At 39.6% G+C, this 21,614-nt stretch overlaps 1 protein-coding gene across 5 annotated transcripts in view; it reads left to right on the forward strand.

Annotated features, from left to right (window-relative positions):
- The window catches only part of ccdc141 (coiled-coil domain containing 141), a 144,881-nt gene that overhangs the window by 65,842 nt on the left and 57,425 nt on the right, over nt 1-21,614 (forward strand). For all 5 annotated transcript variants that reach the window (XM_073047113.1, XM_073047112.1, XM_073047114.1 and 2 more), the window contains 6 exons: nt 7,917-8,036; nt 9,132-9,323; nt 9,827-10,000; nt 17,236-17,415; nt 18,799-18,924; nt 20,234-20,422. In XM_073047113.1, coding sequence (XP_072903214.1) covers nt 7,917-8,036; nt 9,132-9,323; nt 9,827-10,000; nt 17,236-17,415; nt 18,799-18,924; nt 20,234-20,422 — 981 coding nt within the window. The remainder of the gene's footprint in view (nt 1-7,916; nt 8,037-9,131; nt 9,324-9,826; nt 10,001-17,235; nt 17,416-18,798; nt 18,925-20,233; nt 20,423-21,614) is intronic.

The following is a 21,614-nucleotide window of genomic DNA, read 5'->3' on the forward strand; positions in this document are numbered from 1 at the left end:
AATCATTATAACAATGCCTTGAGGTGGTGCAAGGTAAAACAATAACAGAATGCAGAATAAAGCACATCAGCTACAGAGAATGTGCATTGTAGACAAACAATAAGGTTCAAGAACGTAACGAGATAGATTGTGAGGTCAAGAGTTCATCTTATCGTACTAGGGAACCATTCAATAGTTTTATGACAAGGTAGAAGCTGTCCTTGACCATTCTGGGAATGCTTTCAGGCTTTCATTTGAAGAAGGATGTCCAGGGTGGGTGGCTGCTTTACTGAGACAATGAAAAGTTAAAGACGTCAGTGAACACTCCAACCAGTTGATCCGCATGGGTCTGTAGTACTTGGCCAGATACCCCATTTCGCCTGGATGATGTCTGTGGGTTCACCCTCCTGAAAGCTGTTGTCACATCGGCCTCAGAAACTGAAATCACAGGGATATGGGAGTTTGTGAAGTTGTCTCCATGCTTTGATGGTCAAAGCGATGATGAAATGTACTGAGCTCATCTGGGAGTGAAGCCTTGTTGTCTATGTTGCTTGATTTCACTTTGTAGGAGGTGGTGGCATTCAAGCCCTGCTACAGCTGCCGAGCATCCTTCAGTGATTCAAGTTTGGTTTGGAATTACCAATTTGCATGTGAGATGGCTTTCCAGAGATCGCACTGAACCTTCTGTATTTTACTTGGTTGCCAGATCTGAATGGCACTGATCTGGCCCTCAGCAGATTGTGGATCTCATGGTTGATCCAGGACTTTAGTTTGGGAAAGACCCTGAATGATATTGTGGGGTCACATTCATCTACGCTATTTTTTTTTAATAAAGTCCAAGACAACCATGGTGTACTGGTTCAGATTTTCTGATGACTGCTTGAACACGGCCAAGTCCATCAACTCAAAGCTATCCATAGCCACTCCTCTGCCTCCAGCTACCACCTCTTTATTGTTCTTATCTATGCAGCCTTGCTCTTTAGCCTCTGCCTGTATGAGGAGGACATCTAAGTGATCTGATTTCCTGAAATTTGGTCCAGGCATGGAAAAGTAAGCGTTCCTAATCTTGGTATAGCAGTGATCAAGTGTATTGAGACCCTGGGTGTGATATGTCTGCAACAGTCTAGTCCATCATTTATATTGAGAAGCCCTCAGGTTTTATCTGACGTGTTCAGAGTGAGCCATGTCTCTATGAAGCAGAGAATGCATAATTCCTCATTTCCCTCCGATACAGCAATCTTGCCATTAGGCCTCAGTCTTGTTCTCCAGCAACTGTACATTTGCTAATAAAATGCTGGGTAGAGGAAGTTTCGTGCCCCTTCCTTTTAGCCTGGCTTGTGTATCACCCTTCCTCCCTCTCTTTCAGCTGTGGCGATGTATCTTCATCTGCTTAAAACATGCCTGAGAGTTAAATCTGCAGAGTCCTTCAGAAGATCGCAAAATCGCTAGTTCATTAAGATGGTTCAAAAGTATGTTACTTCAAGAGAAATTAAAGGCTGCAGATTGCAGTGTGATTAATTCAAAAGAAGTATATTTAGAAGTTCTATAAGCAGCTCGCAACGCATCGCCATGTTGCTGATATTATGTCTTAACATCACTGATAGCTTTAAGGAATTTGTATCTTGATTTCTTGTAAAGGTAAGGTCATCTCATTGGAATGGTGCAGATGTAGACTTCAGTAGGAAGTAGACCTCCTGGTTCATCTCTGGTTTCTGGTACACAGTCCTCAACGCTGTTGATAAAGCCCGTAAAGTTGGTGAATATACTCACCTAGGCTGGCAGCTAAATCTTTTAACATGTTCCAGTCTTAAAACTCTAAAAAGTCACATAGAAACTCATTTTTACAAATGTAGCATAGAGAACATTCTAACTGGCTGCATCACCTTCTGTATGGGGTTGTGGGGGGTGGGAGGGGATTAGGCAGGGTGGCTACCACACAGTATCGGAGTAAGCTGCAGAGAGTTGTAAAATTATTCATCCATCATGGACATTAGTCTCTGTAGTATCGATGACATCTTCAAGGAACAGTGCCTCAAAAAGGAAGCATCCATCATTAAGAACCCCCACCACCCAGGACATGCCCTCTTTTCATTGTTACCATCGGGAAGGAGATACAGAAGCCTGAAGGCACACTCTCAATGATTCAGGAACAGGTTGATCCCATCTGCCATCCAATTTCTGAATGGACATTGAACTATCTCACTACTTCTTTATTTCTGCTTTTGCCCTACTTATTTAATTGTCTTGTCTTGTCCGTACTGCACCAACCGCCGCCACTGGGCTATGAACGTGCAGGAGCAATGTGTGGTTAAGTGCCTTGCTCAAGGACACACATGCTGCCTCAGCTGAGGCTCGAACTAACGACCTTCAGATCACTAGCTCAAAGCCTTAACTACTTGGCCACGTGCTATTATATATATATATATTTATTCATACATATATATGTGTGTGTTGTTATGCCCTCGGCCCCCTCCTTTGTGAGAATCGCAAGAGCCCTAGTCGAGGGGGGGTCAACTGACCCAAGAGAGAAAGAGACGTGCTGAATAGACACAGGAAAATGGGAGAGAGAGAGAGAGACGTGTGGAAAACCACGTTCTCCCAAGAAGCAGAATAAAGGCGACATTGACTATTGTCTCATGGAGACCACGTGAAAAGCCCTCGGGCAAAGTGGGCTGGTTGAGAGAGAGATCGCATTACCTGCAACCTTGATTGACACCTGCGATCCTGTGAAGAAGATAAAGGAGGGTCTGAGGGGGGGGATCCCTCAGACGCACCAAGGAGACACCAAGGAAGCATGATACCGATTTCCCGTGGGAGCGGGAAGCCATTTTGAAGGAAGCCACGTGCGTTAGATTCCAAATGTTGAATCTGTGGCTAGAACCAATGAAAGACTGCTTTTAACTAACAACGGGGAAGCCTGCCTCCCTGATTCCAAGGATTTGCTCTGCAAAGACAACGGGCAAGTGTTTATCTTTTCTAAACCATCTCTCTCTCTCCAACGTGAAAACCCCAGCGGTTCCCGCAAGGGAAAAGCCTGCAAACTTCTGAGTGACTCTTTATATTTCAATTGGACTCAGTATTATCCCTAGACAACTATAGAGCTTATTTCTGATTGATTATTATTTTTTAGATTGAGTTTTGACGATGTATATGATCTGAATGTTTTGTATTAACCATACGTTTGTGCCCTTTTCGAATAAAACGTTTGAAAATAGTAGCATCCGACTCAGCTGATCCATCTATCTTTGCTGGTAAGTTACCTGGTTACGGGGTTACGTAACAGTGTGTATATACATAATTTACTGTAATTCTGAGTTTTTTTCCATATTATCATGTGTTGCATTGTGCTGCTGCCACAAAGTTAACTAATTTCACGAAGACATATGCCAGTAATGTTGAACCTGGTTCTGATTCTTCCATCAGGCCAGTGTTGTACAACTTTCTGTTCTGTATCCTCCTGTTTCTGTTTTTCACAATGCAGCAACAGGGAGCACAGCCTGGTGGTTTGATGTACCAAAGTGTGGGTTGAAGTTTGGCACAGTAGGCACGTTTGATGGTTGCATTATTAATGAATGTTCTTATCTTAACTGCTCTTATGTTTATGTTCCATTGTTCTGGGCTCTAAAGAACGCATACATTCTTCAAAGTTTTTCACAGGTATGTCATGTCTCTCTTACAGAAGTAGAGATTGTGACCTACTAGAAAGGGAACCAGGGTCAGAAATAGCTCACAGGAGTTAAATATCCCTGCTGGCATAAAAGAGGAGTAAGCATTTCCAAGTTTTGGCATTGGTGTTAGATGCCCAGCAGAAGAAAGTTGCAGTATTGATTTTTCTTCCCCCGCATCTGACAACTTCACTTCAGTGAACTATAATATTGAACATTTTGGTTGATTATGTCTTGGTTCCTAAATTGCATCACTTAATGTTGTTATTCCTTTCTCTGCAAGAGCAATACAGATAGAAAAAAAATCTCCTTATAGTGAAGCAAGCATTCTTCAAAGGAAATATCACCCTAGAGATCTACTGACATAGGAAATGAGTTTGCAGGCAATTCCATTATGTGTCTTTGGCTGGTAGACTGGATTGCAATTGCTTACTTTTAGAGCATTAGTAAGCAAGAGCAGGGATTGATGAAAGGGGCAACTGTTGTGATTGACTGCCAGAGGGTACTGACTTCAGAAACTTTGCTGAACAGGAGAAAACACAAACCACTGGGGTTTGTGATGAACAGGATGTATAAGATATTGGTAAGCTTGTCAAAAGAGTCTACAAAAGGAGAGAGAAATGAGGAGCTCAACTTTGGCATATGTGAGATAATGCTGCAGGGTGCTTTCAAATATTATCATTCATAAAAGGGTGTATAATGAGCTTTTGGGAAAGTTTTGCACATATTGATGCAACTGGTTATTGTTTTCTTTTAATAAGCTCAGGTGGCAGCCTTGCAGACTCTGGGTCAAAATTATCTCAGTTGTCTTCCCCGAACTCTCTCAGGGCTTTGGGCAGCACCTTGGGCTCAAAGAATTTAGACAGAGTTGATTACACCTTCCAAATCTTAACTGATCTTCTGGATTTGGCCTCCAGAGACAAGAAGGCCTGTTGTTGCTATGTTGTCCTGTTAATTGCATGTTGGAGGAGTAGAATGAGAAATGGAATGTTTATACATCTCAATCACTAATGCTGGTTCAACTTGATACATTGCCTCACTCCAGCTGCTAAAACACAGGAAGGACAGTCAATGTCAGGGCTGTCATGGCTTCCAGTGCCCAGGATATCAGCTGCAGATTCTATCCTGGGATGTCCAGAAAACTCATCATATTTGCTGTATCAGACTTGTATAGAAGAGACACCTATAAATGGACAACAGGCATATGGATCACACAAGGTTAACTGAATTGCTATTTTATTGCACTCATTTGAGTTGTGAGGCACATTAACTGTTACCATTTAGACCGTTCCAAGATATCCCTTGATGAATTGTAGATAATCCAAGTATGTTTTATGTTCAATTAATGTGAAAGGTGGAAAGGCCCTTTTAACCTCAAGTTGGGGGTGTTGTCCTTGTGCTTGAAGATCAAAAGGCTGCTTAGGAGATTCTGCAGATGCTGGAATTCCAGAGTAACACACACAAAATGCTAGAGGAACTCAGCAGGCCAGTCAGCATCTATGCAGGGGAACAAACAGTTGATGTTTTGGACTCCTCCTCCTTCCAGGTGAGGCAATACTTCACCGAGCAGTCTGTCAGGGCTATCTACTGTAATCAGCGTGCTTAGTACAACCTCGTCTACGTTGGTGAGAACCGATATAGATCGGGAGACTGCGATGTCTAGTATCTTTGCTCTGTCTGTAACACAGAGGATTTCCCGGTGGCCAATCATTTTAATTCCACTCCCCATTCCCATTCTGACATGTCAGTTTATGGCCTCCTCTTAGATTGGAAGAGTAACACCTCACATTTCATTTGGGTAGCCTCCAACTTGAGAGCATGAACATCAATTTCTCAAACTTCCGGTAATTTCTCCCCATAACATGTTGAGTGGCTGGGATGTACTTTCAATGATAGGGCTGCTCAGAACTGTATAACTGTTACGTAACCCCGTAACCAGGTAACTTACCAGCAAAGATAGATGGATCAGCTGAGTCGGATGCTACTATTTTCAAACGTTTTATTCGAAAAGGGCACAAACGTATGGTTAATACAAAACATTCAGATCATATACATCGTCAAACTCAATCTAAAACACCGGTGTAATAATAATCAATCAGAAATAAGCTCTATAGTTGTCTAGGGGTTAATACAGAGTCCAATTGAAATATAAAGAGTCACTCAGAAGTTTGCAGGCTTTTCCCTTTTGGGAACCGCTGGGGTTTTCACGTTGTAGAGAGAAAGAGATGATTTGGAAAAGATAAACACTTGCCCGTCGTCTTGGCAGAGCAAATCCTTGGAATCAGGGGAGCAGACTTCCCCGTTGTTAGCTAAAAGCAGTCTTTCGTTGGTTCTAGCCACAGATTCAAAAGTTGGAATCTAACGCACGTGGCTTCCTTCAGAATGGCGTCCCGCTCCCACGGGAATCGATATCGTGCTTCCTTCGTCTCCTGGGTGCGTCTGAGGGTTTACCCCCCTCAGACCCTCCTTTATACTTCTTCACGGGATCGCAGGTGTCAATCAGGTTGCAGGTGATGTGATCTCTCTCTCAACCAGCCCACTTTGCCCGAGGGCTTTTCACGTGGTCTCCATGAGACAATAGTCAAGGTCACCTTTATTCTGCTTCTTGGGAGAACGTGGTCTCTCTCTCTCTCTCCCATTTCCCTGGGTCTATTCAGCACGTCCCTTCCTCTTTTGGGTCAGCTGACCCCCCTCTTGACTCGGGTTCTTGAGATTCTCACAAAGGAGGGGGCCGATGGCATAACAATAACCTATGGAGAATGCCTTTCCTCTGATTAGATATTCTGTTAAATTGGCCCTTGGTTGAAAAGGTATTGGGGCGTTTGACTATAATAATGTGAAGGCAGTCAGGGCGGGGAATCAGGCACACAAATGCATGAAGCTATTTTTGAAGTTAAGATATGGTCGACTTTGATGCCTTTTAAGTAGAGGAGTGCTCTGATTGCAAGAAATGAGCAATGAATAGCAATTTTTCTGTACTTTGCTTGTGATATGAAACCCAGTGTATGTTCTGTCTGTTTCCTATAAATAGAAATGTCATGTGTCCCTTGGCATGTAAACCATATGAGACATCTGTAAAATGCTGACAACAACACCCCTGATGTGTCTCTTCTCATAGGCTGCAGAAGCCTGTAGTAATGAAGCCTCCAGTGATGGTTACTTTAATTGTGAATCATAAGGCCCTGCCAAACCTCTGACAGAAAGTTCTTCTTCATAGAAGGCTGCAGAGGTGGCAACCAATAATGACATACAAATCATTTCAATAGTACGATTCCTTGGTGAGCCTCTGCCTATACACATGTGGGTACATATGGATTTTTGCTGTCCAGCAGTCATTAATTTGTTTCATTAGTTAATTAGTAGTTTTACAAACACATGGCAGAAACATAACAGATTTGTGGTGGGATACTTTTTAATAATTTGGGTACAAATACTGTATAATAATATCAGAGAATGAAAACACTTCGTCCGTTGTTGCAAGGAACTGGCAAAAACAGATGACATTAAGTAACAAACACCAAGAGGAAGAGTTTAATACATTTCAACACAATGGGTCATTTTGCTTCTTTAAACTGAAAACAGAATCATTTTTTGTGTTCAGTCAGATAAATGGCTGTTTTTGTTCAGATGGTAACTTTGTCCAGTAGAACTACTATCAGTTCTTACTAGTTGAAATAACACAAAACCTAGATGGTTTCACAAATGATATTGTCATAACTAATAAAACAAATTAAATAAAATTGTACTTTCGAAAAGAGTTGATGTCTGGTGCTTGACTGAGCAAAACACAGAGGAATCCATTTTGATAGCTAAAAGTGTGAAGAAGTTTTAAGAAATTATATTAAATAACAGTGTTGAAATAAAATTCAATAGCAGAGGCAATAGATTTCTTTCCAGGAAACTGTTTCTTCCGTTTCAATGCTTCCATTCTTTTAGGTTACCAAAGGTTAAATTATTGAAGCAAATGAACATGTTTTCCAGAAAATGTTATTGTTAATTGAATAGAAATATATTTTGAGAACAATCAAATAACAATAATTAGAAGCTTGTGTATTGCTGACGATGGTTAACTTTATTAAATCATAGGTTTAAATTATCTATAAACAGCACATGGATTAATCCAATGAAAGTAATACTTGTATGACAAATTTCTCATTTTCCTATCATTAGAAGTGACTGTCCTAGATTTGTCTAGCTAGCTGTATATTGCATCAGTATTTCAGGTTACTTTTTCTGAAATTGGCTTAACCAAAAAATGTGCTGTTTCTCAAGGTCTCAGGGTATCTTCAGGCATGCAGATCTCAACTTTCCAGTAAGTTAGAGCCAGGTTCCTGTCTCTCTGAAACCAAAGATGTTCTGAAGAAATATCTGGAACTGTCTGATCAAGCCAAGGTAATGCATATTTACAGACTTTTTTCTAAATCTATTTTTGAATGAAGGGAGAGTATTATTGTTTTAAATTGTTATCATTATATATGTAAGTGCTTATTAAAATAATAACATTATTGCAGGAATCAAAAATTTATACTGATGGTAAAAAGCCCAACAAATTCCTGTTAAAGTCACCTTACCAAGCCATCAATCACAAATGAATCAAATCACAGAGAAATTAATGCTAGTATTATTCACACAAAAGAACACTATTAATTTACTGATTTAATCTGCAGATTTCCAGCATCTGCAGATTTTCTCTTGTTTGTGATTATTAATTTACTATTTTACAATTATGTTATGCACACTCTTCTTTCAAAAATATTGAATGGATTCAGATTTTTTAGGGGTATGGGATTTTTTTCTTGATTTTTTTTTTAAGGAAAGCCAGACTGCAAATTGAAATACTTCCTTTAACCAAGCCCATAAATCATGTTGGGTTTAAAAAAAATAGGAGTCTGTAGCAACTTTAGTTCTCATATTACTTTGTATTTCCTGATGATATTGAAGAAGGCCATTTGGCCTATCAAGTCTATACTAACTTTCAGATCAATCCCATTTCCCAACTTATTTACCCATAATCCATTCTTCCCATGGTCTTCAATTCCACCTGATTCTCCTATCAATTACCTGCACCAGGGGTAATTTACAATTGTAAATTAATGTACCAAGCAGCATGTATTTTGGTTGAAGAAGGAAACCAGAGCACTCAGGTTATAATCACCAATAAGTATATAATGTAAAAAACAGAATCCTTCATATGGGTGCACGTGACACATAGATAAAAGAAGAAATGTGGCCTTCCATCAAGATAAAAGTAAAATATTGATGATGCAAAAATTTGGAAAAAAATATTTGGAAAATTTTGGAAATACTCATCAGTTCAGGCAGCATGAATGGACAGTACCAAAATAATAATTCAAGTCTGTAAAGGGCTATTGACTTAAAATTCTGTGTCAGCTTTTTCTTTCTCTGGTCAATACTGCCCAACATTTATAAATGGAACTTCTTTTGATTGGTCCAATATATGTTAATGGAGTAATATATTTGTTTCAGGTGATAGCAAATGAATTAAAACATATTGAAGACATCATTAAACAGGCAGAAGCATTTGAAGTCCCTGAAGTAATATCTTTTTCTGAGAAGTTTATTACTCTGAATGCAGAATGGAAAGGATTGTGTTGGAACTTGAATGCACGAATTGATCACTTGCAATATTACATGAACTTTCTGAAACAAGCTGAAGAGGTGAACTGTTTACATTTAGCCTACCGAACCGTTGCTGCACTTTTCAAGATTGTTATGCTAATTTCAAATGTTTTTTAAATCTTTAATTACAGACGTTTTTAGTTCTGAGATTAGCTACTGTAAACTTTGTTACAAAATTTTGATTCATATTATGCATATTAATATGCACATATTTCTAATAATGAAAAATACTTTATTGATTAAATTCTATTTAGATTCTTCACTGTGTTAGCCAGTTACAATATTGATCCCTTGCACAATCAACCAATCACCTTGCTAGCTATGCATTATAATCCTGATGTTCATATTTAGCAGCTATTGAAATTAGCCCCCTATTTGTTTTGAAAATTCCATGTATTTTCATATGGTTGCTGAATAATCTGCTTTCTTGTCTCATTGTTTATAATTTTTGCCCATCATCAAACTGTTCACTGGATTTCAAGATTGTGTTGTGTGACAAGTTAATTTTGAAAGTAATCTGTGATACATTTGATACAAGTTAGGTTGAAGCATCTATGAGAAGCTTCGAGGACTGTTACCAATCTCTGACAATAAAAGACAGTGAAGAAACTATTAGGTCAGTGTTGGAGCTTGCCGATTCCAAATGGCAATTAGTCCTTAAGAACTTCCTTGTTCTCCAAGATCTGGCATTCAACTTCAAGAGTACAGTAAATATGGTAAGTGCTCCAATTAACCCATGTTGATGAAAATCCTGAATTAGTTTTGAAAAAATATACTGTTCTAGACTGTATGTCCTTCACCTAACTTCTTGATTTATATTTGCATTTGCCTTCTTTCCCTATAGCCATTCAAGACTTGGTTCCCAAATTATATTCTGACAGTTTTGTGTTGCGTATCCTGTTATATTTATGTGACTTTAGTGGCTAATGTTAGTATTTCCATTTCCATAGAAAATAGTTCAAGCAGTATGCAAATAGACTGCTATTACTCCTCGACCTGGAACTATCGTTGAAAGCAAACTTTACTCATGTGGTAAAAAGATATTTTGATATTTGATTCACATCCTATCTATTTAATTATTTGGCCTCTGTCACCAGTCACTGGGACAGGTTGCTTTCATAAATGCCTTCGTGTTTCTCATAGATAGTATTTTAACCCCGCTTTTCATTCATTCAAATTGTGATGGCACAACTGTGGAATGTAATTTCAGTGAATGATGTGAAGTTTCAAAAACAGTAGCTGGAAGAAATAATGACCTCAGAGCTATCAGGTTGCCATGCAAACCCATTGTGGTTCACAACTGCCCTTAGAAGATAATATCTAGCTGCCTTATCCAGTCTGGTTTATAGGTACTGTACAGTAAGTCTAGACTCACTTATAGAGTTGACTGTGAAATATATGCTGAAATGCTTTACATTCACTCAGTTCTACATTGAAACTAGAATAGATCAATACTGAATGGGCCACTTGATATTAACTTGCATACCAAATTGGCCCCCAGCCTAGTCAATCTTATAAAACCTCGTCACACACCTCAAATAACTGGTATTTATATTGGGAGAGCTGTTCCACAGACTAGTCAAAGTCCACCCAGGTATTGTCCAACTGAATATCTGAAAACTTAGAGCAATAAATTGGCATCTAGATAATTTGGTTTGTAGGCTGACAGGCAGGAAGTAGAAAGAAATATCTTTTAAAGGGCCCACTATTACATTTGGTAGGACCACCAGCTTCCCAGCAGTTTTTGACATCTCCATATCTTGCTGGCCTTTATTAAACGCTGAGGTTCATACAGCTGATATGTGCTTTCACCGAGATCCTGCATCTTGAAGAAGTCTCTGACAAGCTACCACTAATATGTTACCTGTGGTACCAGAGAAGCAATATACTTAATCACTGTTACACTACAATCAAGAATGGTTACTGTGCCTTCCCACACCTGCACGTTGGTAAGTTTCATCACCTTGTTGTACTTCTATTCCCAGCATACAGGCAGGGACTGAGGACTGCAGCATCAGTGGTGAGAAATGCAAAGGTATGGTCACGGGAGGTGGAAGAGCACTTACAGGACAACTTTGACTTGGTGGACTGGACCATATTCAGAGATTTGTCTTTGGATTTGAATGAATGTGGCACACTCATTACTGACTTCATCAGGACCTGCATGGATGAGTGCATGCCTTTGAGAACATATCAAGCATGCAGTATCTAAACCGGAATCTCTAGATGAGCAAGGAGATTTGCAGTCCGCCAAAGGCTAGAGATGTGGATATGTGGCGTTCAAGTCAGGTGATCCAGAATCTTACAAGAAGTCCAGGTATTTCATCTGTGGAAGGCCATCATGAGAGCGGAAAGGCAATTCTGTGCAGATTTTCTGACACAATTGGATGCACAACAGCTGCTGTGGCAGGGCTTGCATGCCATTATTTCCTATTAGGCAAAACCTAACAGCATAAATGACTGTGATGCTTCATTCCCTGATGAGCTCAAAACCTTTTATGCAGACTTTGAAAGAGAAAATAGTAAGTTACACCAGTGTGAATCCCTATGGCATCTGGCAATTCTGTGATCTCTGACTCGGATCCTTCAAGGAGGTGAACCCTGATAAGGCATCAGGTCCCACTGATGTACCTGACAGGATACCGAAAACCTGTGCTGAACGATTGGATGGAGTTTTCAAAAACATCTTCAAACTCTCACTGCTGCAGTCAGATTTTTTCCACATCCTTCCAAAGAGCATCAATTGTACCAGTGCCCAAAAAGAACAAGGTGAGCTGCATCAACAACAATTGTCCAGACGCACTCACATCCATTGTGATGAAGCACTTTGAGGGGTTAGTCATGACTAGAACTAACTCCTGCCTGAGCAAGGACCTAGGACCACTACAATTTGCCTCCACGACAACATGTCTACAGTGGATGCAATATCACTCGCTCTTGACTTGGCTTTGGAGCACCAAGACCACAGCAAAACATATATCAGGCTGCTCTTTATCGATTACAGCTCAGTGTTCAATGCCATCATCCTATCAGTACTAATCAACAAGCTTCAAAATCTGGGCCTCCATACCCCTCTCTGCAATTGGATTCTTGACTTCCTCATTGGGACACCACAATCAGTGTGGATCAGTAGTAAAATCTCCTCCTTGCTGACAGTCAATACAGGCACACCTCGAAGATGTGTGCTCAGCCCAGTGCTCAAATCACTCTGCACTCATGAGCTCAAACACTATCTATAAATTTGTTGGCAGAATTTCACATGACAATGAGGAGGCATACAGGAGCAAGATATATCAGCTGGTTGAGTGATGTCAAAACACCAATCTCACACTCGACACCAGCAAGACTAAGGAATTGATTGTGGACTTCAGGAAGGGGAAGTCAAGAGAACAGAAGAAAGACCTCATTGAAGTGTCAACAGTGGAAAGGGTGAGCAACTTTAAGTTCCTGGGCGTCAACGTCTTCAGAAGACCTTTCTTCTCAATGTTTTGATGCAATTATAAAGAAAGCATGCCAGCAGCTATATGATAGCAAATTTCTCCGATGTACTGTGGAAAGCATCGCTGCCTGGAGTGGAGTCTCCAACGCACAGTATTGAAAGAGGCTGCAGAGGGTTGTAGGTTCAGCAAGCCTCCCCACCATCAAGGGCATCTTCAGAAGACAGTGCCTCAAGAAAGTGGCAGTCATTAAGGTCCCTCATCATCTGGACATGCTGTCTTCTCATTATTACCATCAGAGAGGAGGTACAGGAGCCTAAAGGCCCACACTCAACCTTTTTGGAACAGCTTCTTCCCCTCTGCCATCAGATTTCTGAACGGTCCATGGATACTACCCCGCTGTTCCTCTTTTGCATTATTTATTTTTATTATAATTTATGGTATTTTTTCATGGCTTGCACTGTACTGTTGCCACAAAACAAGTTTCATGAGATATGTCAATGATAATAAATTTGATTCTGATTCTGATTATTAGCGGTCCACCCAGCACTTCCCTTTTCTGCTGCATGAGACTTTGAGTTAGTTATTATTTATCATGCTTTCTTGCCCCTTAGGCAATAGGAACTTTCTATTGACTTATTTGGAAGAGGAGAAACTCTGTCAAGAAGATCGTCCAATCAGATTGATGCTTCTTCCTTTGAATCCAACCACAAACTTGCTCAGAGATGTTATGTATTTGGTTTCCTAATACCAATCCCTTTGCTAAAAATTAAAAACAGAAATAGCTGGAGATTCTCATCAGATTGACGAGCATTGGAAGCAGGACTGATATTTCAGGCTGATGACTCAAAATTGAGTTAAAGGTATATCAGGTGTTGAAAGGTGGAAAATGTAAAGAGTATTTAAAGAAACGGATCTTGATTCATATTTCCTATTTTTATTTCTGATTTCCAATGTAACTTATTTTTATAAGATCAGTAGGAGTCTGACTACAGAACAGTTAGAGGATTTTTGATTTTTCTTCCACTCAGTTGAATACAAAATAGTAAGATCATTGGGACTTAATGCATCTTCATCAGCCATTTACAGTGCCTGGAAATCATAGTCCTCATTTCAGACAGAAGAAACAGAGACAGCAAATTCTGCTATCTCAATTAGGTGACCTTACACACAGGACAGGATTTTCAAATGAACCCTGCTAGTGATAACTTAGTCTGAAACTTGCTTGGCAACTTTAACAGACATGATGCAGTGATGGCTTAAAGAACCTGGGTGAATCTTTTGATAAACAGCAAATGAATCATTATGGGAAGCATTCAAAACTATTTTTCAGAGGGCAGAGAATAGGATTCATTTAGTGCAAGTTTGTCTGCAATTTCAACTCATTCTAATTGATGCTTGCATTTAAATCTTCTTTTCCTGACTTACCTGTTATTGATCCTGAACTCCAAGAAACACACAGAAAAGTTTTAAGTTTTCATTCAGGTTCCTCAACTCAGCTGGAATTTTCTTCTCACATGGAAATAATTCCTGAGTCTTCTGTTTAAATTTCATTTGCCCTTGTGAATTAGAATTGGTTCAAGAAATGAACATCAAAAATGGCAAATGTTAGAAATGTCCAAAAAAAGTAGAAAATACTGCAATAGGCCATTTGGCAGATGTGGAAATAGTAATAGTTAAGAGTTCATGCCCTTTCACACCTATCACCTCCCAGCTTCTCTCATTATTCCCACCTTCCTCACCCTCCTGCTTCTCCCTCTCACTGGGATTCACCTTCCCTCCTCCTCCACATACTTTTTAATTCTGGTTTCAGCTCCTTTTCTTTCCAGTCCTGATGAAGGGTCTCAGCCCAAAATTTCAACTATGCATTTCCCTCTGTAGATGCTGCCTGACCTGCTGTATGCTCCAGCATTTTGTGTATATTATAACAGAATGTCTCCAGCATTTTTGTATAATTGGTTCAAATCTGAATATGAAAATACTGACTCAAAATGTAAATGAAATTCTAGAACATTCTGTTCATTTAAAACTCATGTGATTGGCCTCTTTATACTGTTACGTAACCCCGTAACCAGGTAACTTACCAGCAAAGATAGCGGGATCAGCTGAGTCGGTTGCTACTATTTTCAAACGTTTTATTCAAAAAGGGCACAAACGTATGGTTAATACAAAACATTCAGATCATATACATCGTCAAAACTCAATCCAAAACACCGGTGTAACAATAATCAATCAGAAATAAGCTCTATAGTTGTCTAGGAGTAATACTGAGTCCAATTGAAATATAAAGAGTCACTCAGAAGTTTGCAGGCTTTTCCCTTGTGGGAACTGCTGGGGTTTTCACGTTGGAGAGAGAGAGATGGTTTAGAAAAGATAAACACTTGCCCGTTGTCTTTGCAGAGCAAATCCTTGGAATCAGGGGAGCAGGCTTCCCCGTTGTTAGTTAAAAGCAGTCTTTTGTTGGTTCTAGCCACAGATTCAACATTTGGAATCTAACGCACGTGGCTTCCTTCAAAATGGCTTCCCGCTCCCACGGGAATCGGTATCGTGCTTCCTTGGTGTCTCCTTGGTGCGTCTGAGGGTTCCCCCCCTCAGACCCTCCTTTATACTTCTTCACGGGATCGCAGGTGTCAATCAGGTTGCAGGTAATGCGATCTCTCTCTCAACCAGCCCACTTTGCCCGAGGGCTTTTCACGTGGTCTCCATGAGACAATAGTCAATGTCGCCTTTATTCTGCTTCTTGGGAGAACGTGGTCTTCCGCACGTCTCTCTCTCTCTCTCTCCCATTTTCCTGTGTCTATTCAGCACGTCTCTTTCTCTCTTGGGTCAGTTGACCCCCCCCTCGACTAGGGCTCTTGCGATTCTCACAAAGGAGGGGGCCGAGGGCATAACAATACAATGATTTCATATTAAATATATATATTCAATTTCATGTTTACTGTCATCGACATACATACCCAGGGTGTAAATACCATTAAAGTTAGCTTTTTGCAGCAGCAATACAGAATATTACAAACATGACAAACGTAAATGACATGTACTGATATAGTTATAAATTCAGCAAATTGTGGGATACCAGCAGAAAATAATTCCTCCTTCAAGTTTATCAATGCATATAAAGACTGTCAGATTTAATTATTAACTTCATCAGGGATGATGCCTGGGCAAATCTAGTCCGGTGTTATTTATAGCCCCATTGTTCATCCCTCCAGATTGGTTAGTCCTCATCCAATTAGGTTTCCACTGTCCCACCTTGTTTACCATCGAATTCCAGTTCTTACTTAGAACGAGACCTTCATCTTCATTAAAATTCTTTTCCTGTAATTTTATTCCAATGACTTCCTTACCAGGTGGTCCCAAAAGCCATTGGTGCAGCACAGTAGTTTTATGCTGTCCAAGTCAGTCCTATGGCCATTGCAAGTGCAATGTTCTGCTACCACCGATTTCTCTGGGTAACACAAAGGAGCACCTCCTGTGCTACTTGATGCAGGTTTCCACCATGCGAACTGTCTGGCCATTACACACTGCTGTGCATTCACAGGGAATCCTGTAAACGCCAACCATCCTGAGTCCCAGGTCATCTTTGACCCTTATAAGCTGTGATTTAAGCTTCCCTATGTGTTTGTGGATGGTATTAATATGGTATTTCTTCAGGATCCTGGCACTCCTTCCAGAAACTGTGGAAATACAGGGAAGACGAATTTCAGTGACTGGATCCTCCTCATTGTTAGGTTTCCTGGTTTTTCTGTTGGCTCCTTTAAGGGCCCAATTGATTTCCTTTGCCATGGAGCCATTCTGTAGGAATGTCATATGTAAGCATTTTATTCCCTTGGGGAGATTCTCCGGGTGCGAATTTTCGCACGGTTAATTAAAGTAGAAGCAACTACTCTTATGTCGGGAAGCATGATAGAGGCTGTTATTGTTGAGGTATAAATCTGTGACAGTGGGTTTCCGATAGATGCCATGTCCGAGGTTACTGTCCGATTTCCATCGTATTAGAAAGTCCAGAAACGGGATGCAACCATTCTTCTACATCTCCATCGTAAACTGACTGTTTGGATGTAAGCTGTTTGGATGGTTGTGGAACTGTTGGAGTACCTGGAGTCCACACTACAAAGGTGTCATCGACAGATTTGAAAAAGCATTTGGGTCATAAAGGTGATGAACTCAGAGCCCCCTCCTCAACATTCTCCATGCAGAACTTAGCAATAGCCAGCGACAAGGGCAATCCCCTGGTCACTCCATCTGTTTGTTCGTAGTAGTTCCACTGATAGAGGAAGTGTGTTGATATAAGGGTGTGTTTAAAAAGACCCTTATCATACCTTGACCGCAGGAGGACCAAGCTGTCCTTAACTAAAATTGCAAATGATAGCTGATTTATTTTATGCTGCTTTGGCTGAAGATTTCTCTTTATTAACCTATGAGTACAAACTGAGGCAATGAAGAAAGAACTGTTACTGCAAAACATTCACATGCAGCTGCTTCTAGATATGAGTTTATTTTTCCTTTTTCAGAAAGATGAAAGTTTGGATTTAAACTTGAAAAAGTCAGAAAATGTACTTGAAAGTACCATTGATCGGTTAGATAAAAGAAAATTGAATCTCACAGAACAGTGGACAAGTTGTCAGCTTCACTTAAACCAAATTAGATCAGTCAAAAAACAGTGGAAAAAATTTAAAGAAGAGCTTAAAAAGGTATGTCATCTGTGAAATACTGCTATTAATAAGACTTTTGCTCACTAGTAGATAATTTTTAAATTAATTTTTCATTGGATCATGTATTAGTTCCTGAAAATGTAATCTGAACCTGCACTTATCTCAGGTTCAAATACAATGGCAAAAGTTTTGAGTAGTTTGGACCAGCCTTAGTTAACTTGCAAGAGAGGAGATGGGATCATCAAGGTTTGTGATAGAAACTATAGACAACACCCTTGATCTCCTCAAGATTTAATTGTTTGTTCATTATAGACCATGTCGTATGTTGTGGGCAATCATGGTCTTTCCATGACCATGATTGCTTTGGCAAATTTTCTACATAAGTGGTTTGCCATTGCTTTCAGAGTTTACAAGATTGATAACCCAGCCATAATCAATACTCTTAAGGCATCAGTGGTCACATAACCAGGACTTGTGATATCCACCAGCTGTACATATGACCATCCGCCACCTCTCCTATGACTTCAGGTGACCCTGATCGGGAGTGTGGAGACTAACTTTTGTGTTCATTATTGAGGGATAGTGCAGAGCACACACCAACACAGCGGCATGCAGGATATTCGACAGACTTTATTGATAATACTGCTTATACAATATGTGAATTCCTCCAATGTGGGAGTGGCTGAGTAGTGTAGGAATAACACTATTAGCTACCACAACACCAAGAAGGTGCTACACCTTATCCAAGGGTGACCTGTGGGCTAGTGGAGGGAAGGAGTACTTTACAGCTCCTTTGGTTGAGATATATCTCCACCCTGCCACCCACCAAGATTTAATAGTACCTGCCAAAATTAGGCTCCACTCTAATTAGTTTTCCAAGTAGGTAATAAACATTTTCCTCAAGTTGTGACTTCCATGTCTTTAAATTACCTATTCAGTATGAGAAGCTTGAACTTTTTCTACAAAGAACACATATTCATTCTGCTAATGGGAATGTTTCATTTACAACTTATTGGAGTCTCAAGTGGTTCTAGGGATTTTGTGCAGCAAGCACTTGGGCATCCTCTTTGTAATTACAACTGGTGTGTTTGAAAACAACAAAGTATGATCTTTGCATGCACCCTACTTCCATAGCACCTGATAGAGACCTGCGAAATCTGCAGCATTTGTCATTCCATGTGCAATGCATGAACTTCTTAACCTCATGTGTTTTGTTCCTCTGATGATAATATTGATGATTATATTCTAGTTATTCATCCTCCATTAATTGATAGCCTAGGTCTCATTTAATGTGTATTTTTATTCAAGTTTATAAATATATATGTGTGTGCATGTAAAGTGTGTTGTTCACTTGCCAGTAATTTCGAGAATGTAAATATTATTTCACATGAAAGATCAATGCAGTTCTCTTGTTTTTTTCAGGCAATTCATGGTTTAAAGATGCTGGAAGATGACCTTGTTCCAAAGTCTAATTTTGAGCTTGGTTGCAATCTTGAAGCTATTGTGAAATTGCAAGATAAGTTCAATAAAGCTAAACCCCAGTTACAAGTAAGAAGTGCTTCCATTCAAACAGTAGTTGTGAAAGTAATTAAGATGAACTGCAAGCCTGATGATCCATGTTAAAACAAAATGAACTGTGCCATGAAAAGCTATAATTTCACCGCATCATCTGTGCCAGATTCTGACAGGCTGCATCACTGTCTGGTATGGAGGGACTACTGCACAGGACCAAAAGAAGCTGCAGAGGGTTGTAAATCTAGTCAGCTCCATCTTGGGTACTAGCCTACAAAGTACCCAGGACGTCTTCAGGAAGCAGTATCTCAGAAAGGCAGTGTCCATTATTAAGGACCTCCTGCACCCAGGGCATGCCCTTTTCTCACTGTTATCTTCAGGTAGGAGGTACAGAAGCCTGAAGGCACACACTCAGCGATTCAGGAACAGCTTCTTCCCCTCGGCCATCTGATTCCTAAATGGACATTGAGTCTTTGGACACTACCTCACTTTTTAAAAAATATGCAGTATTTCTGTTATTGCTGCTGCTAAATTAACAAATTTCACGTCACATGCCGGTGATAATAAACCTGATTCTGATTCTGAGTTAACCTAATAGAAATAGTACAGGTGGTTATAACATTGCAGATCAGAGAAAATTTATTAATAGTTCTTTTCCTGATTGGAGGACATTTGCATTCGTGGACAGAAAGTCAGGATGAAGTTTGGGGCTAAGATGATCACAAACCATAGGGAATCAGGGAAGGAGAAAATGGGGAGAAAATTGTGGCATAAAGTAAATCTCATCCCCCAGAGATAAAAAAAACACCTTACAACCTCAGTAAAAAGCCAATAGTAATAACCATTAGTAAAAAAAATTTCATAAAAAGGTGATCGACACCTAATGGAAGTGAAAATCATTGGATCCGTTAAGTGTTGCATTGGAGGACAGCTGGTTCTTTATAGAAGATGGAAGTAACATAGGTTTAATGTATTTTTATTTTTTCCTTGAAAATATCTTGTGAACTGTCATTGAGATTCTCTGTGATATTTAATAAACTGAACATTAATAATAGCTTTTATAAAAGTGTACTTAATCTTCATCTTTTGGTTTGTAATTAAATTTCTTTTATTTCTGTTTTCATTATGAATATGTTTTGCAGTAAAGTTAGTCCTACTGTATGTAGAAAGTTGTTTAAACATAATAAAATCTAATCTAAATCCAATGACCTTTAACGTGATTGAAATATCTGATGTGAAAGTCTCTCTGAAAGTCAAGTACTGGAATATTATGTCATTTTTTGCAGTTTACTGTAAATTATTCATTCCACAATATTAAAATAGTTTTTTTTCCCCTTATTACTAGCAATTGAATGCTGAGGTAGAATACAGAATAAAAACAGCGGAACTTTGGACATTGAAAGGCGTTTCTACAAAGGAAAGGAATGAAAAAATTATGGAGTTTATTAAGGTCCATCAGCAAGTAAAGAATAAAATAAAAGATTATGAAATGCTCCTCCTAATGGCAATTAAATTTCATCATACAACTCAAGAGGTCTGCACCAAATTTAAATACTTGAATGTATTTTGAGAATGTGCAAGTACGTTTCAGTTCTGTAATGTTGAATGTAATTACATTTCAGAGGTTCGAGCCATACTGAATGCCTACTTCCATGGCTTTTACTTAACAATTTTTTTTCGAAGTTCAAACAACCACATTTTCATACCTTACTTCCATTTAATGCTGTTTGATCTCTTCTTATGTATATCAGCATAATTTTACAAACCTTTTAGTGAAACAATTAAATGTTGTGAAGAATGAAAATATGTAACAACTAATATTTTTCCACTTGTTAGTGAATTAGAGCAACAGGAACATGTTTCAAAAATTTATAGCATATTGACTGTATTGGAAATGTATTAACGAACCTTCATATTTATTACTTCCTTAATAATTGTTAAGGCGCGTAGCCTAGTGGGCAAGGCATCAGACTAGTAACCTGAAGGTCACTGGTTCGAGCCTCAGCTGAGGCAGCGTGTTTGTGTCCTTGAGCAAGGCACTTAACAACACATTGCTCTGCGACGTCACCGGTGCCAAGCTGCATGGGTCCTAGTGCCCTTCCCTTGGACAACATCAGTGGCCTGGAGAGGGGAAGGCCTGCAGCTTGGGCAACTGCCGGTCTCCCATACAACCCTGCCCAGGCCTGCGCCCTGGAAACTCCAGGCCGCAGATCCATGGTCTCTCGAGACCGACGGATGCCACCACCAACAATTGTTACCTCTTCAGGATATTATGACAATACAATTAAATAAGGAATAATGGAATGAGTGAGAATTTAAACAAGTACTTTGTGCCATGGAAGAAAATGTAAAAGTCCTCCCAGGAAAAAGTGAAAAGAAACAGGTCCAGAGTGACCGAAGAGATGAAAGAAATTGGCAAAATGAAAGTAGTTGAATTTCCAAGACCTGACGAAGTGTATTCTAAAATTTTTGACAGAGTGGTTCTGGAGATATGTCTTTGTGTTCATCTTTCAAAATTCCCTTGAATCTAGATCAGTTCCCATAATTCTGAAGGTAGTATACAAGACCATAAAACATGGGAGCTGAATTTGGCCATTTTGCCCATCGAGTCTGCTCTGCTAGTCCATCATGGCTGATTTATTATGCCTCTCAACCTTATTCTCCTGCCTTCTCCCCATAACCTTTGATGCCCTTAGTCATCAAGAATATATCAACCATTGCTTTAA

This window comes from Hemitrygon akajei, chromosome 5, assembly GCF_048418815.1.
Source record: "Hemitrygon akajei chromosome 5, sHemAka1.3, whole genome shotgun sequence".
NCBI classification, from domain to species: domain Eukaryota; kingdom Metazoa; phylum Chordata; class Chondrichthyes; order Myliobatiformes; family Dasyatidae; genus Hemitrygon; species Hemitrygon akajei.